Source organism: Mytilus edulis, chromosome 12 (assembly GCF_963676685.1).
Source record: "Mytilus edulis chromosome 12, xbMytEdul2.2, whole genome shotgun sequence".
Classification (NCBI taxonomy): Eukaryota; Metazoa; Mollusca; class Bivalvia; order Mytilida; family Mytilidae; genus Mytilus; species Mytilus edulis.
In genome coordinates this window covers 20,982,206-21,001,432 of record NC_092355.1, presented here as the reverse complement: position 1 = coordinate 21,001,432, position 19,227 = coordinate 20,982,206, and the positions used below count along the sequence as shown (strand labels likewise).

Sequence of the window (19,227 nt, the reverse complement as noted above, 5' to 3'; positions counted from 1 at the left end):
ACCTCCATTTTGTCATCAGTAACAACATCTTAAAATTTGGGAAGCTTTGGTTGAACAGTTCATGCGTAAATGCACGGACACGACTGGAAATGCCATTTTTCAATCTTTCAAGAACCATAACTCCTGAACGGTAAAAGTCAAAATCGTCATTATTGAACTTGACCTTCATTTTGTTGTCTGTAACAACATATTAAAATTTGAAAAGCTTTGGTTGAACGGTTCATGAGTAAATGCACGGACAACATTTAGTTGCCGACCGCCGTACATCCCCAAATCAATAACCGACATTTTTGTCACAAAAATCCGGTCAAAAAATAGGTATTTCTAGGCATATCAAGGAAGAATGGGACAGGATAAACGATACAGAATTTTTTTGTCAAATGAAATTTTGAGAAGAGTAATTGTAGTTGACAAGCAATGTAAGTTTTTTTTAAAACCCGCTTATTTTCCAGATAGTATGATAGATGAGAAAGTATACATCTTTACTGTTTAAACACTGACCATATGTTGTGTGTCTAATTATAGAACAATATACTAACAGATGTCGTCAGAAACATATGTATATCATAAAGAAACCTTAAATTGCACGTCTGCTTTCAATTGTTTGGGTGTCACCTTCCTCATAACATTACTGTACAAGAATTCCTATGATATGTTCTCCTCTTATATATGACCGATAGCGGTCCTCATTGAATTTTACATATAAAACGCAGTGGCGGATCCAGAACTTTGCCTAAGGGGGGGCCCGCTGACTGACCTAAGGGGGGGCCCGCTCCAGTCATGCTTCAGTGATTCCCTATATAATCAACCAAATTTTTCCCACGAAAGGGGGGGCCCGGGCCCCCCAGGGCCCCCCCCTGGATCCGCCTATGAAACGGTGGATCTCTGCTTAACATTGCTCCTATCTATCAGATGCCTGATATGATGTATTTCAATGCGTCCGGGGGACTCAGTTCAATGGTATGCGAACAAACGCGCTAAATTGGTAGATGGATGGGTGGATATAATGGTTCCCGGGTGTTTTAAGTTAAAGAGTGCAAACCGTTTTATCACATTGAAGACAACATAATGTAATCTTCCCATTTCAGGAATGCCAAAATGTATTACAAAAAGTACCTTATCTCGCCTCACCCATTTAATATTGTACATCGTCTACTAAGGCCTAGTTTCAAAAGTTACAGGACTTATATTTTACAAAACTAGTTAAGCTTATAACAAAATTTATGGGCTTGTCCAGTAACCTCGTTCTTAGTAGATTTTTAAATGGCGTATTTTCAATTTTTGTCTTTTAGGGATTTGATACTTCATAGTTGCTTTTTTTTTTTTGCAGTTTCTATTTGATTTATTCACAACTTCTATAGATTTAATAGACATAAGAACTTGCCCCATTGTTAAGTGTCTATTGCTGACGACAGTATGCTGAAATGTATATAAATGAGAAATGGAAATATGGCATGTGTCCGAGACAACAACGAGACCAAAGAGTAGAATATATACATGCTGTCTTTTGGTGATTTTTGTCGTTTATTGATGCCTCGTTGACGTTTACCAAACCAGCCTTTTACTTCTTTTAAATATTTAAGGACTACACACCAAGTTTTTTTAGGATGGACTCTTGAAAATTTAAATACCTAATGAGCTTTGTTCTATATTAGTAATGATTTGTTGCACTTAAATGTATGTGAATCGATCTTATAAGAGATTTCTAGTCTTTGCGTTCTATCAATTACATTTTATACCGTGACGGAACGGAGACTTGTTTGACTATTTGAAGTTAGTAATTTATCATGGTAAACCATTAAGTTTTCTTTTAATATTGAAGTGTTGACCACTTCCGGATACAAAACGTGTCTATCGCCGGTTTCGTTTAATGTCTGATTTATTAGTTTAAAACAAATACACGCATATTAAGTAAACACTTGATCTACAGGCCAAACAGAACAAATTACTATAACCAGAAAAAAACTTTACAAGGGTATAAATGTTCAACTCTCATATCAAAAAATAAAACACACTATTTTTTCTACATTAACATTATAAACATTTAAATCAAACTTCTCTAATGCATAAATCACTGAATTGAATTTTTGGTTAATTTACCCAGAGACGTCTATGTACATATGTATATATATATGTTTCTGATTTACCCAAGATTTATTTATATTTATTACCAATAACAGACACACCCGAAATATAATTCTTTCCAGACATTTAAACACCTTAAGAACCCTTTAAGCCCGGATTTATTACCAAAAATCCGATAATCATCGCAACAGTTTTGTCGATTTTCAGATGTACATGCATTGCAGAAATTTTCATAAGGAGGAGGGGGGCACTGGCTGCTTAAGAGAGGCCCGCTCCGGTCAATCTTCAGTGTTTCCGTATTTACTCAACCAAATTTTACCTTCAAAACGGGGAGGCGCGGGCACCCACGACCCTCTTTTAATCCCCCTATTCATTGAAATGAAAAGTGTCATTATCAGTGACTTTATATTGATGCAATTTGCTCAAAACTTTGAGACAAGGAGAAACATTAGATCTTCTATACAGGACAAGCTATGAATCAACAAAGGTTGGAGGAATATGATCCCCCTTAAACATGCAGACTGCAGCAAGTTAAATTTGAATATTCTTGGTCACGTACAATAACTTATTCAAACGTGTATAAAATTAGGTGGACGGCGACATGAATTCATTACGAATTAAAACAAAAACCGTGTTGAGAATTTGATTGCAAAAAAGTAGGACTGGCATGGTTATATTTCTTAAGATTAAGTAGACTTGTCTCAGTAAAGATCAAAAATTAGAAAATACAAACGCTGCCTTTTTTTATTGGTAAAATAGATTAAGAAAATGCAAATAAATAATTTGCTATGGAGAATGGCACAGGGGCGGATCCAGTATTGCTTAAAACCCAGAAGAAAGGGGGGTTCCTACATCATGTCCCCATTCAAATGCATGTGCATTGATCTTCCAAAAAGGGGGTTCCAACCCCCTGGACCCTCCATCTGGGTCCGTCACTGTGGCCCGTGTATGTCTTGAGGTTTTGTGTGTTATATTGAATTGTATCTTAAAACATTTTCACGAACAGTTGAGTTTCAACCTCTGGACAACTATCGCATCTGATACCTCAGAGTATGATACTTATACTTAAAATTGGTTATCATGCACATTGAAACAAAAAATGTTAGATTAGCACTTCAAAAACTTCGCACTAACAATATAAACTACATTGGGTGTATTAAAGCTCATTGATAAAAACGAGGGTAATACATCAATCTCTCAATTAGTTACTGCTGTAAATTAATTCATTAAACTATAAACACTGACACTTCATAGGTAGGTAAATTATTTATCTAAAGATTTATTTATCTATATTCATATCGGCTGTCAAGAGCGAGAGAAAACTGATACATTCCAAACTGTACACTTTTTAAAAAAGCAATAAAATTGAGAATGGAAATGGGGAATTTGTCAAAGAGACAACAACCCGACCTTAGAACAGACAACAGCAGAAGGTTACCAATAGGTAATACCCTTTCATATTCAATGATTATTATGAATTTTCAACATCCTTAAATGCTTGTCCAAAGTATAGAAATTGTACAAACCTTTGGCATATTGTACAAACCTTTGGCATATTGTACAAATCCTTGACTTATCAAACAATGCAGACGAATCATTTATTCAAAACTTTACCATTCAATTTGAATGGGGGAAAACTTACAAAAAACTGAATCTAAGGATTTTTTTCACAGTCTGAACACTGCTCTATGCTTTCCCAAGTTGGTAACCTAGACGATATACGTGGTCTTCTTCAAGTTTAAAAACCCTTCACTATTATACAACCTTGTCTTCCATTTTATGCAATTTTCTCTTCATCCTATTGTCTAATATCAATCTTGGTTAAGTGTTGTTATTATAACGTTTTAATGTATAGCAACATTCGAAGTGCCTCTTTCACTAACAAGTTACAGTTATGTAAACATAAACATTGTTTTTTGCAATTCCAAAAATATCTAAGTGAGAGGTAAACTTATAGAAATATTATCACCTGCTAAAAATACAAGTGAACTGTCCAATTTTCGATTTATAAAATATTCTTTAGGTGAACACAAGGGATAGCCTTAGGTTTTAGACATACTCAGGGATACATACTGATGTTTGATTATGTCTGGCGACAAATATTTCACCAATATTTTAAAATATGGTTATTTCACTAAAAATATCTAACTTTCATATCATATTTAAATATGTAAATTATACATGTTAAAGATGTCAAGTAAGCAATGAGACTGCAATCCAACAACAAAAAATGCATATGTAGGTACAGTCATTTTTTTTAAATGTGATTTTGTTTGGCATGATAGTACACTTCAGGTAAAAAAAAATTGGTCGATTGCATCCCCTCTATAAAACGAAGAAATTTAATTATGAGGTAAAAATCACAGACATTTTGTATCAAAACTGGGTCTTATTACTCTTATTTCTCAGGAGAACCTTGCATTAAAGCATTGATCCGCACCTGCACCAAAGCTGTCAGAATGTATTTACACAACTGTAACGTATAGCCACAAATATCTGAACATGACAATCTAAACAGATTATGTGTATTTGACGCCAACCTAACTTGAAACTCATCTTATAAGTGGAAAAAGAAGAAACAGATAAAATGACATGTTACATAAATAGACAAAAAAATAAAAAAAATAAGATAAAAAATAAGATAAAAAATAAGATAAAAATAAATTAAAAATAAAATTTAAGTATACCTTGTCAAAATTCTTCTCAAATTTCTTTGGTTTTTCTTCTTCCACCTGTTCCTGAAATAAATAAGATAAATCTTGTGTTCCGAACTGATACATCTGTAACATCTTGGAGGGGTCCAATAGGTTCCGAAGAAAGTTTCAGTGCCAAACAAATACAACAACCAACACAAGTTTTTTCTTTCTTTCTGTCAACAACGCAATATATAGTTATTAAAACTTATAATTATTTATGTCTATATATGTTTGTTTATTCCTAACGTCAAATGTCAAATAAAGTTCTAAAAATGTCCGAAATGTTTGGTGAATTTCAACACGTGTGTCCTGTTATACTGGTGAATTATTTATGAAGAAAGTTTACTTGATGCAGAAACATGACACCCTCTCCATGAGAAAGTTAAAGAGGCACTATTGGGGAGTTGTTTTTGGCAATGTCATGTTTGTTCAAACTTTCATCTGCTGGAGTTTGAGTACCCAGGAGTGTCGTAAGATGGCATGCATAATGCCATTTTAACACATTACTTGTTAAACCAAGCAACTGGTCATGTTCAATGAGGCTCACCAGGGGTGCAATTTGGTGGTGTCATCCCAACAGGTCATGTTTATTGAAGGGATTAAATGATTTGTCAGTATGAAATGGTATTAACATAATCAGTGCAAATAGGTTTATATAATACTCGTCTATAATGCATATTTACACATATATTTAACAAGGCCATACTTTTAAAAAGATAATATTTTTTTATTTTTTTTCTATATAAAATTTCAGCTGGAATTAAATATACCTCAATATTTATATAATGGTCCCAGATTTCAAAAAGGACACTGTGATATTTTTTACAGTGAAAATATTGAACAAAATTTGTTTGATTTCGAAAAATTCTAGCTATACCCCAAAACTAACGAGTTGCATTGTTCTTTGATGATCAGTTGCATTGACACAAAATTTAGACTTGTTTCTTTTTTTCTGAAACGAAAAATGGGAAGAGAAGATTCCGAAATGGGCGACCCGAAACCGTAAAAATGCCTTCAAACACCATAGCCAAAGTGAAAAAGAGGATTAAAATATACAACTTTAAACAAACCATTACACAAGAGCAACCCGAATGATAGATGCCTTTGTTTACATTGGGTTAAAGTCTAGGAAAAGGCAAATAAAGAAAACATCAAAAAAATAAAATATATTATAAAATTGTCAAAAAAAGAAGTGCAAAATATTTTAAAAATACACTTACCCTACTAGGAGACTGGATCGGTTTACCATTTGGCTGGCGATTCAATCCATTCATTTTATGATACAATCCACAGGCGTTACACAAATAATGACCCGTCCCATCTTTCCGCCACAAGGGTGTGGATACCGCCCCACAGTTCACACACTCACGGCCTTCCCCCATGTCAAAGTATGTAGCTGCCTCGTCTGTAAAAAATGAATGGAAAGTTTGTTTGAAATTGTTATCAGAACATCGCCATTCCTGTTTTTATCTTCAGAGAGGCTGGCGTGGGGTAATGAAATACTCTTGAATGTATCAAGTTTCATATTAACTGGCATGCCAGGTGATATTAGAATTATCTCCCCTTTTGCATCGTTTTACAGTATTTTTTTTATTTCAATGACATTAAATTCATAAACAATTAAGATGTGATTTTTTAATATTTAAAAAAATAAAATTGAAATAGTAATAGAACTATCTTATAGAAATGTTATATCTGATCAAAAAGACACTATCTTTGAAAAAAGACGTTTTGATTGTTTACATTTCTAATTTTAGAGCATTTTTAAAGCTTACTTTGCGGTATGGGTTTTGATCATTGTTGAAGGCCGTTCGTTCCTATAGTTGCTAACCTTCAACCCTATTCACTCTATGATGAAGAGTTATCTCATTGGCAATTTCATAACTCATGTAATTAAAAACGAAAAACTAATAATTTCACTAAAACTAGGACCAATTGAAACATGTGAAAAGTAAACAAAAGTTCAAGTGAAAATGAAAAGACGAAAATATCAAGAATAGTCCGCAAATCACCAAAAAGGAATAAAAGACTGTGGTTAACAGCTAAAAATATTCAGATTATATAAGATGTATTACTAAAAAGCATCAACAATTTGCATATATTTCCAGAAGTGTATTTGTAATGAAAGTGTTTAAGGAAGTTAAGGAGAACAACAGTCTGCTTGAAAGTAAGTAATGCATAGTTTAAAAAAAAAAAAAAAAAGAAAGAAAAAGAATAGTAATGACGTTTCGGAAAAATTGGAAACAAGCCTTAAAGCACACATCTTTACAAGCCTTGAAAATATAGTCAAGTTCAAATACTTTAAAGTAAGGGTATTAAAAAAACACAATGAACAAAGACACAAAAAAATATGTACAATTCTGAGATAACTCGTAGTTACTGAAAGCTAGCAAAAAGGCAGTAACACAAATTAAATATTATGTATGTAAGACTATAAGCAAGGATTTGTATAGTAATACTATACACAAATCCTTTCTATAAGTTAGCATACATTATTCTCAGTCCACATTAAAGTCAATCAGGTTGAGAGTGAGGACAATTTAATTGATTTCACTTCTATAGCCCGGCCTTGACATCCTTGTTTATAATGTGAAAGCTTAGCACGAGAACCATTTTTGAAAAATAAATTACACGGTAAAAAGTTCTAAACAGCTCCATAAACCTGAAATATCTGTGTTGGTTAGATTACAAAATATGTTAAATCAAAATTACTGTAATAAACTACCAAAATTAAGACATCTACATGTAAGGAATGAAGAGAAGGCATTATCGGTCACCTAAACAAATCTTAATAACTTTTACGCATCAAAGCAATGTGTTGCATAAATGGAAATATATTCACTGTTAAATTCTATCAAGAATTTCAAATTAATTATCAATGTCCTCTTCACATGTCAACAAAAACTGTTCTCATTTCTTGAATTATGTTCTGCAGATATTGAAATTTTAGCAAGTTTCCTAGTCAGCAAAATCATTAAAATATGGAGATGTGGCAAAGAGACTTCTCTCCACCAAAGACCAAATTTAACTGGAATCCGCTTGTATTACGCTACACTCAAACATGAACAAAGTGTTATTGTCAGCCGATAACCAGCTTAAGACCAAATGATCTGAGTGGATGTAAGCAATAATAGACAAGCATACGGACTTCAACAATGAGTAAAAATAAACATACCGTTAAGTTATTTTGTTTCTGTTTACCAAAAAAAGGAAGTGTTTTATATATGTATGTCCCAACAGTTGCATGACTTAGTGCGACGGTTAGCAAAGTTTAAAACAAATTCAATGTTATATAAGATTGATAGATTATATTGGTTGCTTAACGTCCAGTGGCAAATATATCATTCATGTTTAGGACGAAATGTTATTAGAGATGCAGAAGATACCAAATAGTCAAACACCCATGTCGAAGACAAACTTTGATCAACTTTACGATGCCACGACAAACAAAGAAAACTGTTGCGATCAAAAGACAAACTACAGTGTAATATTCCCAATTCCATTATATGACTATCAAATGAGAATTTTGCAAATGAACAAAAGGAAATGTGGGGAAGATATAGTGATATAATGTAATATTTTTAATGACTTGAAATTGCTTAATATTTTATTCAATTTTTTATGGTATGTTTCTTATAAGTACATAACAAAAGGGATATTTTCGGGGTTTTTTTTATTCCATTTTAAACAAGCATGTATCTCTATGCCTCAGACCTTTTTCAGGCATACAATTTTCTTTCCATACACTGTAAAAATGGTGTTTAGATTCTAAACACAATCCTAAACACATTTTTTGTGCACTTTTTTTTTACATGTTTAAGTGTAAACATGTCTTGTCTCTAAACATGTTTAGGTCTAAACATGTCTCGTGTCTCAACATGTTTAGGTGTTTAGATGGTGTTTAGGGATGAATCATATGTAATGTAATTGGTAAAGGAAAGATGACTACAATCGTATTTTCTTCTGCTATTGTTTTATAACATCTGCACTAGTATTTCTTCAAGAGTTTTAAGTTATATATATATACTTTCTGTTTAAACCCAGAATATATCATACATTATTAATTATTACAAAGCCGATGACAAAACTACCTGAAGAATCCACAATGAACTTAATGAATGAAAAACAGCATGTAAACATACAGAAAATAGATAACATGCTTTTAGAATTTTATCAAAAAGATAAAATATTTAGATATTAAATCGATGACAAGAGACTAATTCTGTCGTATTTTGTACGTTCTGTCATCAGGTCAGAGATAATACAAGATAACAACGAAATATTTTATCTCTAATGAGAACTTTGTACCACAATTTATACACTGCCGTGTTGACAGAGAACAACGTCTGGGCTGTTCACATGTAAACTAGACACAAAGACCAAAAGACCTGTGGACTTCGAAATGTCCAAGGACTTTTAAAAGTTTGCTAAATATGTTTAAATATTGATAAGGTTGTTTTAGTGAACAGTGAACTTTAAAATCTGAACAAAAGCCACATAAAAAAGCATTTCAAGATATGGGGAGTACGAAATATTCAGTCATTTTCCGCATTGACATGTTTATTTTCATCCGATTTCCAGAGAATGCATTGCAGATGATTTTGAAAGGGGAGACAACGCCGTCTTTTGGCAAAAAACCATGAGTTATCACCTGGTAAAAATCTAGATTAAGTCTTTAATAATATATTCAGACAATCCTTCATCATATACAAGGGGTTGGTCGGGTGTACTTTGTTTATTATCTTTTTCTTTCTACCTAACTATATATATGTTGATAAAATGAATTATATCAAATTTATTTTGATTTACTTATATCATATTGTGTTATCAGTTTAAATTTTCTCATATACTAATGTTTTTAAAAAATCCCAGTTTACTTCAAAAAGAATAATTTTGTGATATATTTAATAAATAATTGTATTTATATTATGAACCACATAGATTTAAGGACTTATTAAATATTTGGAAATAACATAAAAATAGAATATGGAAATATCTGTATCGAAAATGGGTCAGATTCATAAATAGTATAAGAAGCTATTTTTGTAATGACAATTGCTTATAAAAAGACTTTTATGATGCAATGATTATTACCTTATATTTATGGTACAAACTAATGAGTTGAGACTTAGAGATGACGGAATCAAATCCAAGTATTTATTTACTGAAAATGCAATAAGAGCTGTATTTTTTGGTGATCCTGTTGAATTTTCTTCTCGTATTTGACAACCCCCCACCCTTTCCGCTTAAGCTTAAAAATATGCAGCATGTGAATGTAAAAACAAATAAATCTGAATACCTGCTTTCAAGATAACATTCATATTTTGTCGAATATGACTCTATGTTTCCAGGGGAAATATTTGTATGAAAACTAAGAGCAATTTAGGCGACAAATTGCAATTTGTACGTTTGACTTCTTGACATTATAAAAGATACAGTTCTCAATTTTAAATTATCTTTCTCCATATATACAGGTAAAAATGTGGGACGAAAAACAGTTACAAATGAAGTCATGTTTGACTTTTCAAGTATGTAGCATTAAAAATGTAGCAGAAATTCGTTTAGCCATGAATCCCTATAATTATAATTCAACATACAGTATTCTTCGAGTAAACCAAACGAAAGGGACATAACTGTTATAAGATTTCGAGTTTGTGATAGGAATTTAGAGAATAGAAAGGCGTCCAAAATCAACACTGGTATTTTACTTTGTCAAACACATTTTAGTATGATAAAAATGGAGAGTTGTCTCATTGGCACTCATACCACATCTCCTTATATAAATAGAAGTACGGTCTTCATCACGGAGCCTTGGCTCACACCGAACAGCAAGCTATACAGACCCCCCCCCCCCCCCCCCCCCCAATAATGACATGTGTAAAACCATTCAAACGGGAAAACCAACGTTCTAATCTATATAAAAAACCACACTTTAGTATGATAAAAATGTACTTACTTACCTACTTTGGACACTGTATTAATGATTCGAAATTTTGTAAAAATGGTTGAAATCTGATGTTGAATTAAATTCTCTCGATTAATAAAATTAATTCCAATATGTAAAAACACTAGTTGGACATTGTCTGGGAGTTAGGGTGGAACTTTTCAGTTAAATAAATAAAACCATTGAGATAAGGCAAAAAAAACTTTACCAAAAAAAAAATAGTGTTGTTGAATAAATTTAACCTTTTTCATTTCACAAAAATGTTAGTTGGTACATGATTGTCTAACATGTTTATATAACTTGAAACAACTTTAGACTTGAAACAACTTTAGACATGTCTAAATGATTTGGGTCTGTAAAACAAAATAAAATTTCAGACGAAATCTATAAATGTTTCGAAATTTTGTTTATATCCTTCTTTGCAGAGTAAAAAACCTAAGGTCAATGTTTGAACCAAACTGAAATGCTTGTTTTGTTGAGAAAGGGAGTGATTTTCTTTTTCTATAACGATAACATTCTTAAGAGAAAAATTTTTAACATTTCATAGAAAGGCGATATTCAACAACTATAGGCTCGTGTTGCCGATTTACTTTCAAAAATATTATTTTAACATAAGTCATGAGTACGTATAGTATAGGTCTGAGTCTATGTTTCAGATTTTCATTGCAAATTAAAATTTATTTTACAATCATGTACTGCAGAAATGATAATGAAGGTCAGAGACCTAACTTGGAGATTTGACGTATCTCGAAGACGGGCAAACTATATATGTACTTCAGTTGACCAATAAATGAACAATACAAAAATGGAAAGTGACCAAATAAAACCATATCTCATATCGGGCAATCCAGTTTCGACACACGGTCGGTCATTATATGAACTATACAAAATTAAGGGACGGAAAAAATGTATTGGTTCTAAAATGAACAATACAAAAAATGGTAAGAGATAGATTTAAATTGTATCTCTCATATCGAGCTATTGTTACGACACAATTGGTCCTTAAATGGACAATACAAAAATGGCAAGAAACAAAATAAACCGTATCTCTCATATTAATCTACTGGTATTGTTATTCAAAGTTTATCCGTAAATTTACAACTTATACAATGAATAGGAAATTTGTTTGAAAGGGTTTCAAAATAACTACTCAGCTAAAATATATTAAATTGAGAAACAAAACAACTGCAATATTAAAGTTTTAGAAAGTTTGAGTAATCTACCTAAACAGTCAGTTGTCAAGTCTTGGATTATTTATAATGAAACTTTTTACAAAACAACACTTGGTCTAAGATTGTTGCTAGGTTACGAGGAACAACATGTCATTTGTTTAAAGCAAAATTGATTTTCGCGGAAATTTATAGGTCAAAATCGACTAAAAACGTCTCAGTGTATACGGCTACCTGAAGTTAAATGAAATAAAGGGACATGATTTATAAACCTAGAAACATTTTCGCCTTTATTCTTGGATATATTTCTAAATGGGTTTACATGAAAATGTTTGAAATGAATTAAATATAGAAAAAATAATTTCCTTTTCCTTGAAATCAACTTTAAAAAAAAATAATGGCGGTTTCGATGATACCAAAACTACTAAGGCGAATAAACTTCTATCAAGACACTACAGCCAATCCCTCTATTTACAAGACATAAACTTCTTATCTTAATTCAATAGTATATCAGTACCATTATGGTATATACATGTATACTTCTTAATACTTTAGTCATATACTAGGAAAGCTTAGAAAGAAAACATGAATTAAGCAGGTTCAGAACCATCACAAGCTATCGGGGCCATGTGTTGTTCCTTGTTGTATCTTTGTTTTTGCGTCTATTTTGGGTATCTGAACATGCATGAACTATTTGCCACTGGAAGTGAAGCAACCAACAATCAAGCGATTATCAGAGTTAAATTTCGGAAGTTGGTGTTTTTGTTATGCGGGCTTCAATACATCGTACAACTGCAGCTGTGTTTTAAACCCAAACGGATAAAATCATGAAGCGCTAAAATTGTCATTTACCACAAACTTCTTTTGGATTATTCTTATAATTGAAACAGAATACACATGATAAGTGTTTAACAGTGAGTTGGTAAACATGGGTCACTTTGCGCGATTTCTTAGAAAGTTGGGCCCGGGCGAGTTGGTGAAAAAGTAAGTGGGCCGTTTTGGCAGTGGGGCGACTTGTCTTGCTTCCTTTCCGTGTACCAAATATCATGACAAAATAAGGGATTAAGCATATTTCTCATTGTTTTATTTATTTTGAGTTTTGGATAGAACGAATTTTGTCATTCCCTTTTGCACTCATCAATGGCGTTTTAATAAGACAATAAAATATAAAGGATAATACTAAAGAAAGGTAATCCATTGATATATTAATTAATATGCAATTTTCAAGACTAAATTCGTGTGGTTATTTGACAATTAATGAAATGAAAATTATAGATGCGTACCGACTTTTTTGATAAATCGTTGTGAATGTTTGGTACTTATAAAAAAAAGAACACAGAGTATAGATGTGTCATAACATAAATCTGAGACTATTATACTATGGGTGTATAATAGTCCCAGCAGAAATATAACCTTTTGCAAGTTATAACTTTAAAATGGCAATTTTACATAGTTTGGTTTTCAGTCTCATGTAATAGATAATTGAACAAACTTTGATATTAATTTGAAAATATTTGATCAAAATCAAATATCAGACATATGAAACCGTATGTATAAAACACCAATGAACCACTAAGACTATGGCAACACGTTTCGATTTGCATGATCCATATTCATTGGTGCATGCATTGTATTACATCTATGATTGGTGCAACATGTACTACATGTACTTATCATCGGTTTCAAACAGAAATGTGAAAAGGACGAGGATAAACAACTAACGTTTATACAGGTTTAATTGCTTGCCCCAAAATAATCAAAGATATTAAAAGGAATACATGGTACATAAAATACCATAAAGTGCCGACACTCAGTTTTTATTCGTTTAATGTCATTTGGAACACGTTTTTTGCTGTTTGGTTCATAAAACGGCAAATTTAAAACGCACCATAATTTCATTCTCATAATTTGAGTCTTTAGAGTACATGTTTATGATTGTAAATATTTGAATAAGCGGCAGTAAATCTGGTAATTTATAGCTTTAAAATCTGTGTTACTGCAAACACTCGAGACTTACTGTCACAGCTTTTATGTACAAGATACAACTATTAAATTCAAGATGGCTGACATTTTTCACAGTAATGTGCTTTTTTACACACACTATGATAAGTTTAGCAAAAAAATTGCTTGATTTTGTATATACTCTTGTTGCATGAAACAAAAAGAAAACAGCTTGGTACCCTTGTATTATAATTCTCTTTTGATTTCCCTAGCGATTTGTTCAAGTCTCACCCTTTGACATATACATGGAGTTTGAATCAGAGACATATATACATATATATGTCTCTGTAAAAACTAACTCATTTATTCAATTTATTAATTTGTGACCGGCCAAACTGGGTAAGGAAGCTGGACACAAGAGTAATAGTTATCCGTAAAATATGCAATTTCATACTCTTTTATTTTCGACTAAAAAAATTATTTATTTGCAGAGTTTAAGGTGGTACCCAACACCTTAACTAAAATTAATTTGGCTCGTTTCATTTTCTTAAAATTTTGACAAAGTATTTACTTTGACCCTTTGACAAAAATATAAAAAATTAAAAAATTTTGAACCAACCGTTTAATCAGAAAAATTACACTGGTTATATAGCAGTTTGACAAACACTTATTTTGATCATTGAGAAGCTTAATATTCCCTTAACAACTCAACGTAATTAAAACGTTTAGCTGATTTTACAGAGTTATCTCCCTGTAGTGTTAGGCACCACCTTAAATGTCCCTTTGATATCTTTCGCCTCTCTTCTACAATTGTAATTGTGAAATTATGTTGAAATGGATAAAACAAAAAAAAAGTCATATGGCCGAGTTGCGCAGGATATGTGTAAAACAATGCATGAAGAATGAACATTCAATTTGATGCAAATGTAAAATGAGAAAAAATGAGAAAAAATGAGGGAAAATATCTTCAACAATATCAACGTAAAAGCTACACAACTTCAAAAAATGTTTGCTATCTTTCTGTGAGGTTCCAAGAGTTTTGGATGAGGAACTGATTGAAGAACAATACTGTCTTTTGTAAATTTTGCTTCAAAATTTCAAATTTCAAGTTCTGGACAAGGAAATGGGGAGGGTGTTATCAAACCAATTTGAATGATTTCTGAAAGAATAAGGGAAAAACAAGCTTAAATTCGGTCTTTAAGATGGAAAAAATAAGTTTTTAAGTTTCTTATAAACAGTTACAATTTCTTATCATATATACATCAGTGATATATAAAATGTCTCAATACACATTGAAAAATAAGAAATTTTTCAAATGAATTCGTTTATATGGCTATTTCAAAGTGGTTAATAAAAAAATATCTACATTGAACAATAACAAGAAACTGAAGCCCATTTTGTTTGTATATGCTAATTAATTTGTTTGCATTGCAATAATTTTTTTTAAATATAACGCCTTATAAGACAACCTTTAATCTCGAGGTTGTTTACAGGACAATTTAAAATCTTTAGTCCTGGAATTTTGGATTTTCGTCTGTTTGTAACAAAACTTAAAAAGCATAGCTCTACTATTTTTTTCTTCATTTTTATTTTGTTAATACATTTCCGAATTCGGTGAAGATCTTTTAAAAAAACATGCATGTTTCAATGTGGATACGTTCATGGACTACTGCAGTCTATATACATTTCCCATTTATACATGAATATTGTTTAAATTAAAAAAAAAAATTGAAAGAAAATATATAAATGTCACTTCGAAATTAAAAAAACTTAAAGATTTTTTTTGTAAACCTTAAAAAAAAAAGAAGAAATATCAACCTACAGTTTTAATCTTTATTCATAAATCAAATTCATGTTTTACGAAACATATAATAAATAGATCTTATGCCATTACAAAGACCACTAAGTTTCTGGCAATATACATGTCATCTTTGATAATAAATATTTGATGGAATTGACACCAACACACTTTGTTAATTAAAAGTGAATTTATACGAGTCTGTGAATTAGAAACAAATGCCGCTGACATGATGACACCATTGGGTCATAATAAACTCAATGGTTTTATTAAAATTATTTTTTCCTAAATTAACTTTAAGAAGTAAATATGATACTAAGTTCAGACTTGAGTTATAAATTGTAACTTTAAAAAAGAAAAAAATATTTATTTATCTTACATTCTTACAATTTTTGTTCTTCCCGAAAACGGCTTTATTCATAAATGACTTTTATTCATGTTTTTTAACCGTACATGTACATATTTGACTATTTAACAATTTTAAAAAAATGCGTGTAACGGGCCTTAAATTAGAAAAAAAATGTATTTAGTATAAAGTGTTGTTTTTGTTCAAAATAAAATACTCATGCATTTATTTTTTCAAATATATATTTATATTTAGCAACACTTTAAAAATAAATTTTTTCTTGTATTATGTCAGTTCACTCAGTTATGTTAAATAATTATGTATTTTAAATTATGTTTGTAATAAATTTCAATACAGACAGTTTTGAAATTATTTCTACTAATTTAAACTTTAAGCGGTTATGATTAATAGTAATGTATATGATGGCTAAAACCTATGCCGGAATATTTAATATTGCAGTAAAAACAGAAAAGTGGAAGCTGTTTTCCCAACAACAACAAAAATACCCACGAAGACAATGTTCAAATAATATCCACAAAACCATGTTCTCATTTCTATTTGCAAAGAAATTGTCGTCTTTCCACAACACGTTCACATAATTATACGAATATATAGAACAACCCAATCAACTAATGAATTAACATACAAAAATAACTTTAAAAAGTAAACAAAAACTCATATTTAAAAATGTATAAAAAATGTGTACATATAGATAAAAAAAAAAAAGATATTCGAAGATATAATATATGAGTTTGTGTAGAAATAAGGTTAGACTTTCGGGGAAGCAAACAATCAACTTACGAAAATAAATTTTAAAAAAGTATAAAGAAAACACCTTTAAGGAAAATGAAAATACATTAAATATGTCCATATAAAATAAGATATTCGAATATATATAAATTAGTTTGTGTAGATAATATGGTAAGACTTTGAAATTAACATACAAAAAAAAAAATTAAAAAAAATACCAAAATGAAAATGTTTAAAAATCTGTTCTAATAAAATAAGATATTTGAATATATAAACTAATTTATGCAGACATTATGGTTGGACTTTCGGGGAAGCATGAAATACGGTATGAGTATAAATACTTTTTTTTTTTTTTTTTTTTTAAGAAATTAAAATACATTTAACCTATGTACACTGAAATAAGATATTCGAATATATTAATTTGTGTAGACAATGTGGTTAGAATTTCGGGGCAGGATGAAATACATGCATGGAATAGGTATAAAGTAAATGACATTCTGAGCATAAATATATTTGTTAAATAAAAGACTTACCCTGAGAGCCGTATGGTATTGTGTAGTTGTACCCAGGAACTCCATCTTGTGTCATAAAGTTGGTATACATTGGTGGTCTACTGTAAGGTGTGTCCACAGAATTATCACTTCGGCCACTGGACGGAGACCCGGGATCATTTGTCATGGAAAAGTTGTTGTATTTACCAGCGGAAGGACTAGATGACGGAGAACTGTATAGAGCATCGCCCGTGGCAGATAGATTCCACCCCGTCGTGGTCACCCCGTACTGCATCTGTAAAGCCCGGGGGTTGGGATACAAAGCTGTCATGTTGTAGGCAGTGTTGTTATCAGTGACCTGATGCTGACTCGATAGCAGATTTTGGTATAATGACTGGGCGGGTGTCAGAGTCGTAAACTCACCGTTCCCCGTGCCAGCCTGATAATTGGGCGTGGTTAATGTCACAGAAGTTGCTGTTGGTCGGTCCATGTTGCTAAAAAATGCTTCCACGTCCTCTTTAGGTAATAAATGACCCGTGGCAGTTTCAAACGTTGGCACGGGTGTTAATTGTGTCAAAGTACCGGGTGGTTGTATATTGTACTGCGTGTATGTCACATTACCGTCGCTTTCGTGTGCCAGTGTATTGTCCTCATCCGGGTTCTCACTAGAGATTTCTTGACTTATACTTTCCACGGCTTGTGCTGTCTCGGCAGCAGATTCAGCAGACTGTATTACCACTTGGTGACAGAGGGGAGTTACTCCGTTCGTCGTGTAGAGTTCCACGTTAGAATTTGACCTGATATCCGTGGACTCTGAACCGCTTGAAAAGTGATGATGCGTATCATCACTTGGTTGAGAATTTTCTTGTTCTTGAGTTGATATGACTGTTATTTCTTCGCAAGCTGCTGGGTCAGTTTCCTCATCTGAATATGCTTCAGGTGAATTATTTTGCCAAGCTTGGTCGACTTCCGTCATTTTGGAAATAAAGTATAACGGTTCGAATGTAGGAGGCGTTGTTTTAGCTTGTACGGTTCAAAGTCACAAATCCATATACCTGTGTGTTGGTCTCTCGTCACCTGTCGTTGTGAACTCGCGCACCTGTTAAAATTAGAACAGAACATAAGCTACTGTACAACGTCAGCAGAAACACCTACTTGTCTTCAATTTCCAAAAATTAAAAACAATAACACATTAAATTATAAAAAGATTTACATTTTAAAAAAAGATTATTTTTTTTTGTGTTTATTATTCTGATTACATATTATTTTTCTGCAGTCCAGTTTCTGTTTTAATCACTGACCAATCTTTTCGACTAGGTTAAAAAAAAGTTCTCCTTACCTGTTCGGTGATTCAAAAAACATTGTTATAAAAAAAAATGGTAGAAATAAACTCCTAAGTATCAAGTATAACCACGCCCTTTCTAAACTTTTTGAATTTGGAAGACGAAAGAAAGGTTTTAAATCCTTAGTTTAGAAGTCTTAAAATAATTCCAAGCCAACATGCGTTATTGTCCACAAACTTTCCCTAAATGGTTCGAGAGCAGAGCAAAGATACGAAAACTAGAATGATAAAACTTTATCACTGATTGTGTATTGCCCAACGGTAAAGATAGCGCGCGCGGAGGACATGTTGGCCGTAAAATGCGATAAATCAACGTTTATATTACCATGAAATTCCTGATAAAGAAGTCGAAGATACGCACACAACTTTACAGATAGCCCACTTGTAAAGGAAATATACAACCCGTAATAAGCCAAAATGAACTTTGAACTTTATAGGTATTTTGCATATTATGGCAGCATAATTTGCCAGGTCGTAATTATTGTAGAGCCCATATTTAATTTTCCCAAGCAACATCGGATTCTAAATGGTAAACAACATAAAGATTTACCTGGTTGTGATTTTTCTTTGATAAGAGTCCAGATAACGCTGTACGGCTTCTAAGTCTTTTTAAGATAAAGTTTCTTTCTTGACGATCTTTAAGCGGAATGAGGACTAATTCGTTC

The 19,227-nt window shown here is 31.9% G+C and overlaps 1 protein-coding gene across 2 annotated transcripts in view; it reads right to left on the bottom strand.

Annotated features, from left to right (window-relative positions):
- LOC139498000 (uncharacterized) overlaps positions 1 to 18,992 on the bottom strand; it is a 30,611-nt gene extending 11,619 nt beyond the window's left edge. The window contains exons 1-4 of one of the 2 annotated variants that reach the window (XM_071286289.1): positions 18,888 to 18,992; positions 17,263 to 18,319; positions 6,002 to 6,186; positions 4,773 to 4,823 (exon numbers count right to left, since the gene is read on the bottom strand). In XM_071286289.1, the coding sequence (XP_071142390.1) occupies positions 4,773 to 4,823; positions 6,002 to 6,186; positions 17,263 to 18,196 (1,170 nt within the window). In that variant the 5' untranslated portion in view covers positions 18,197 to 18,319; positions 18,888 to 18,992. Of the gene's footprint in view, positions 1 to 4,772; positions 4,824 to 6,001; positions 6,187 to 17,262; positions 18,320 to 18,559; positions 18,696 to 18,887 lie in introns of those variants that run through there. The other variant, XM_071286288.1, reaches the window with a different exon arrangement.
- Positions 18,993 to 19,227: the final 235 nt, after the last annotated feature.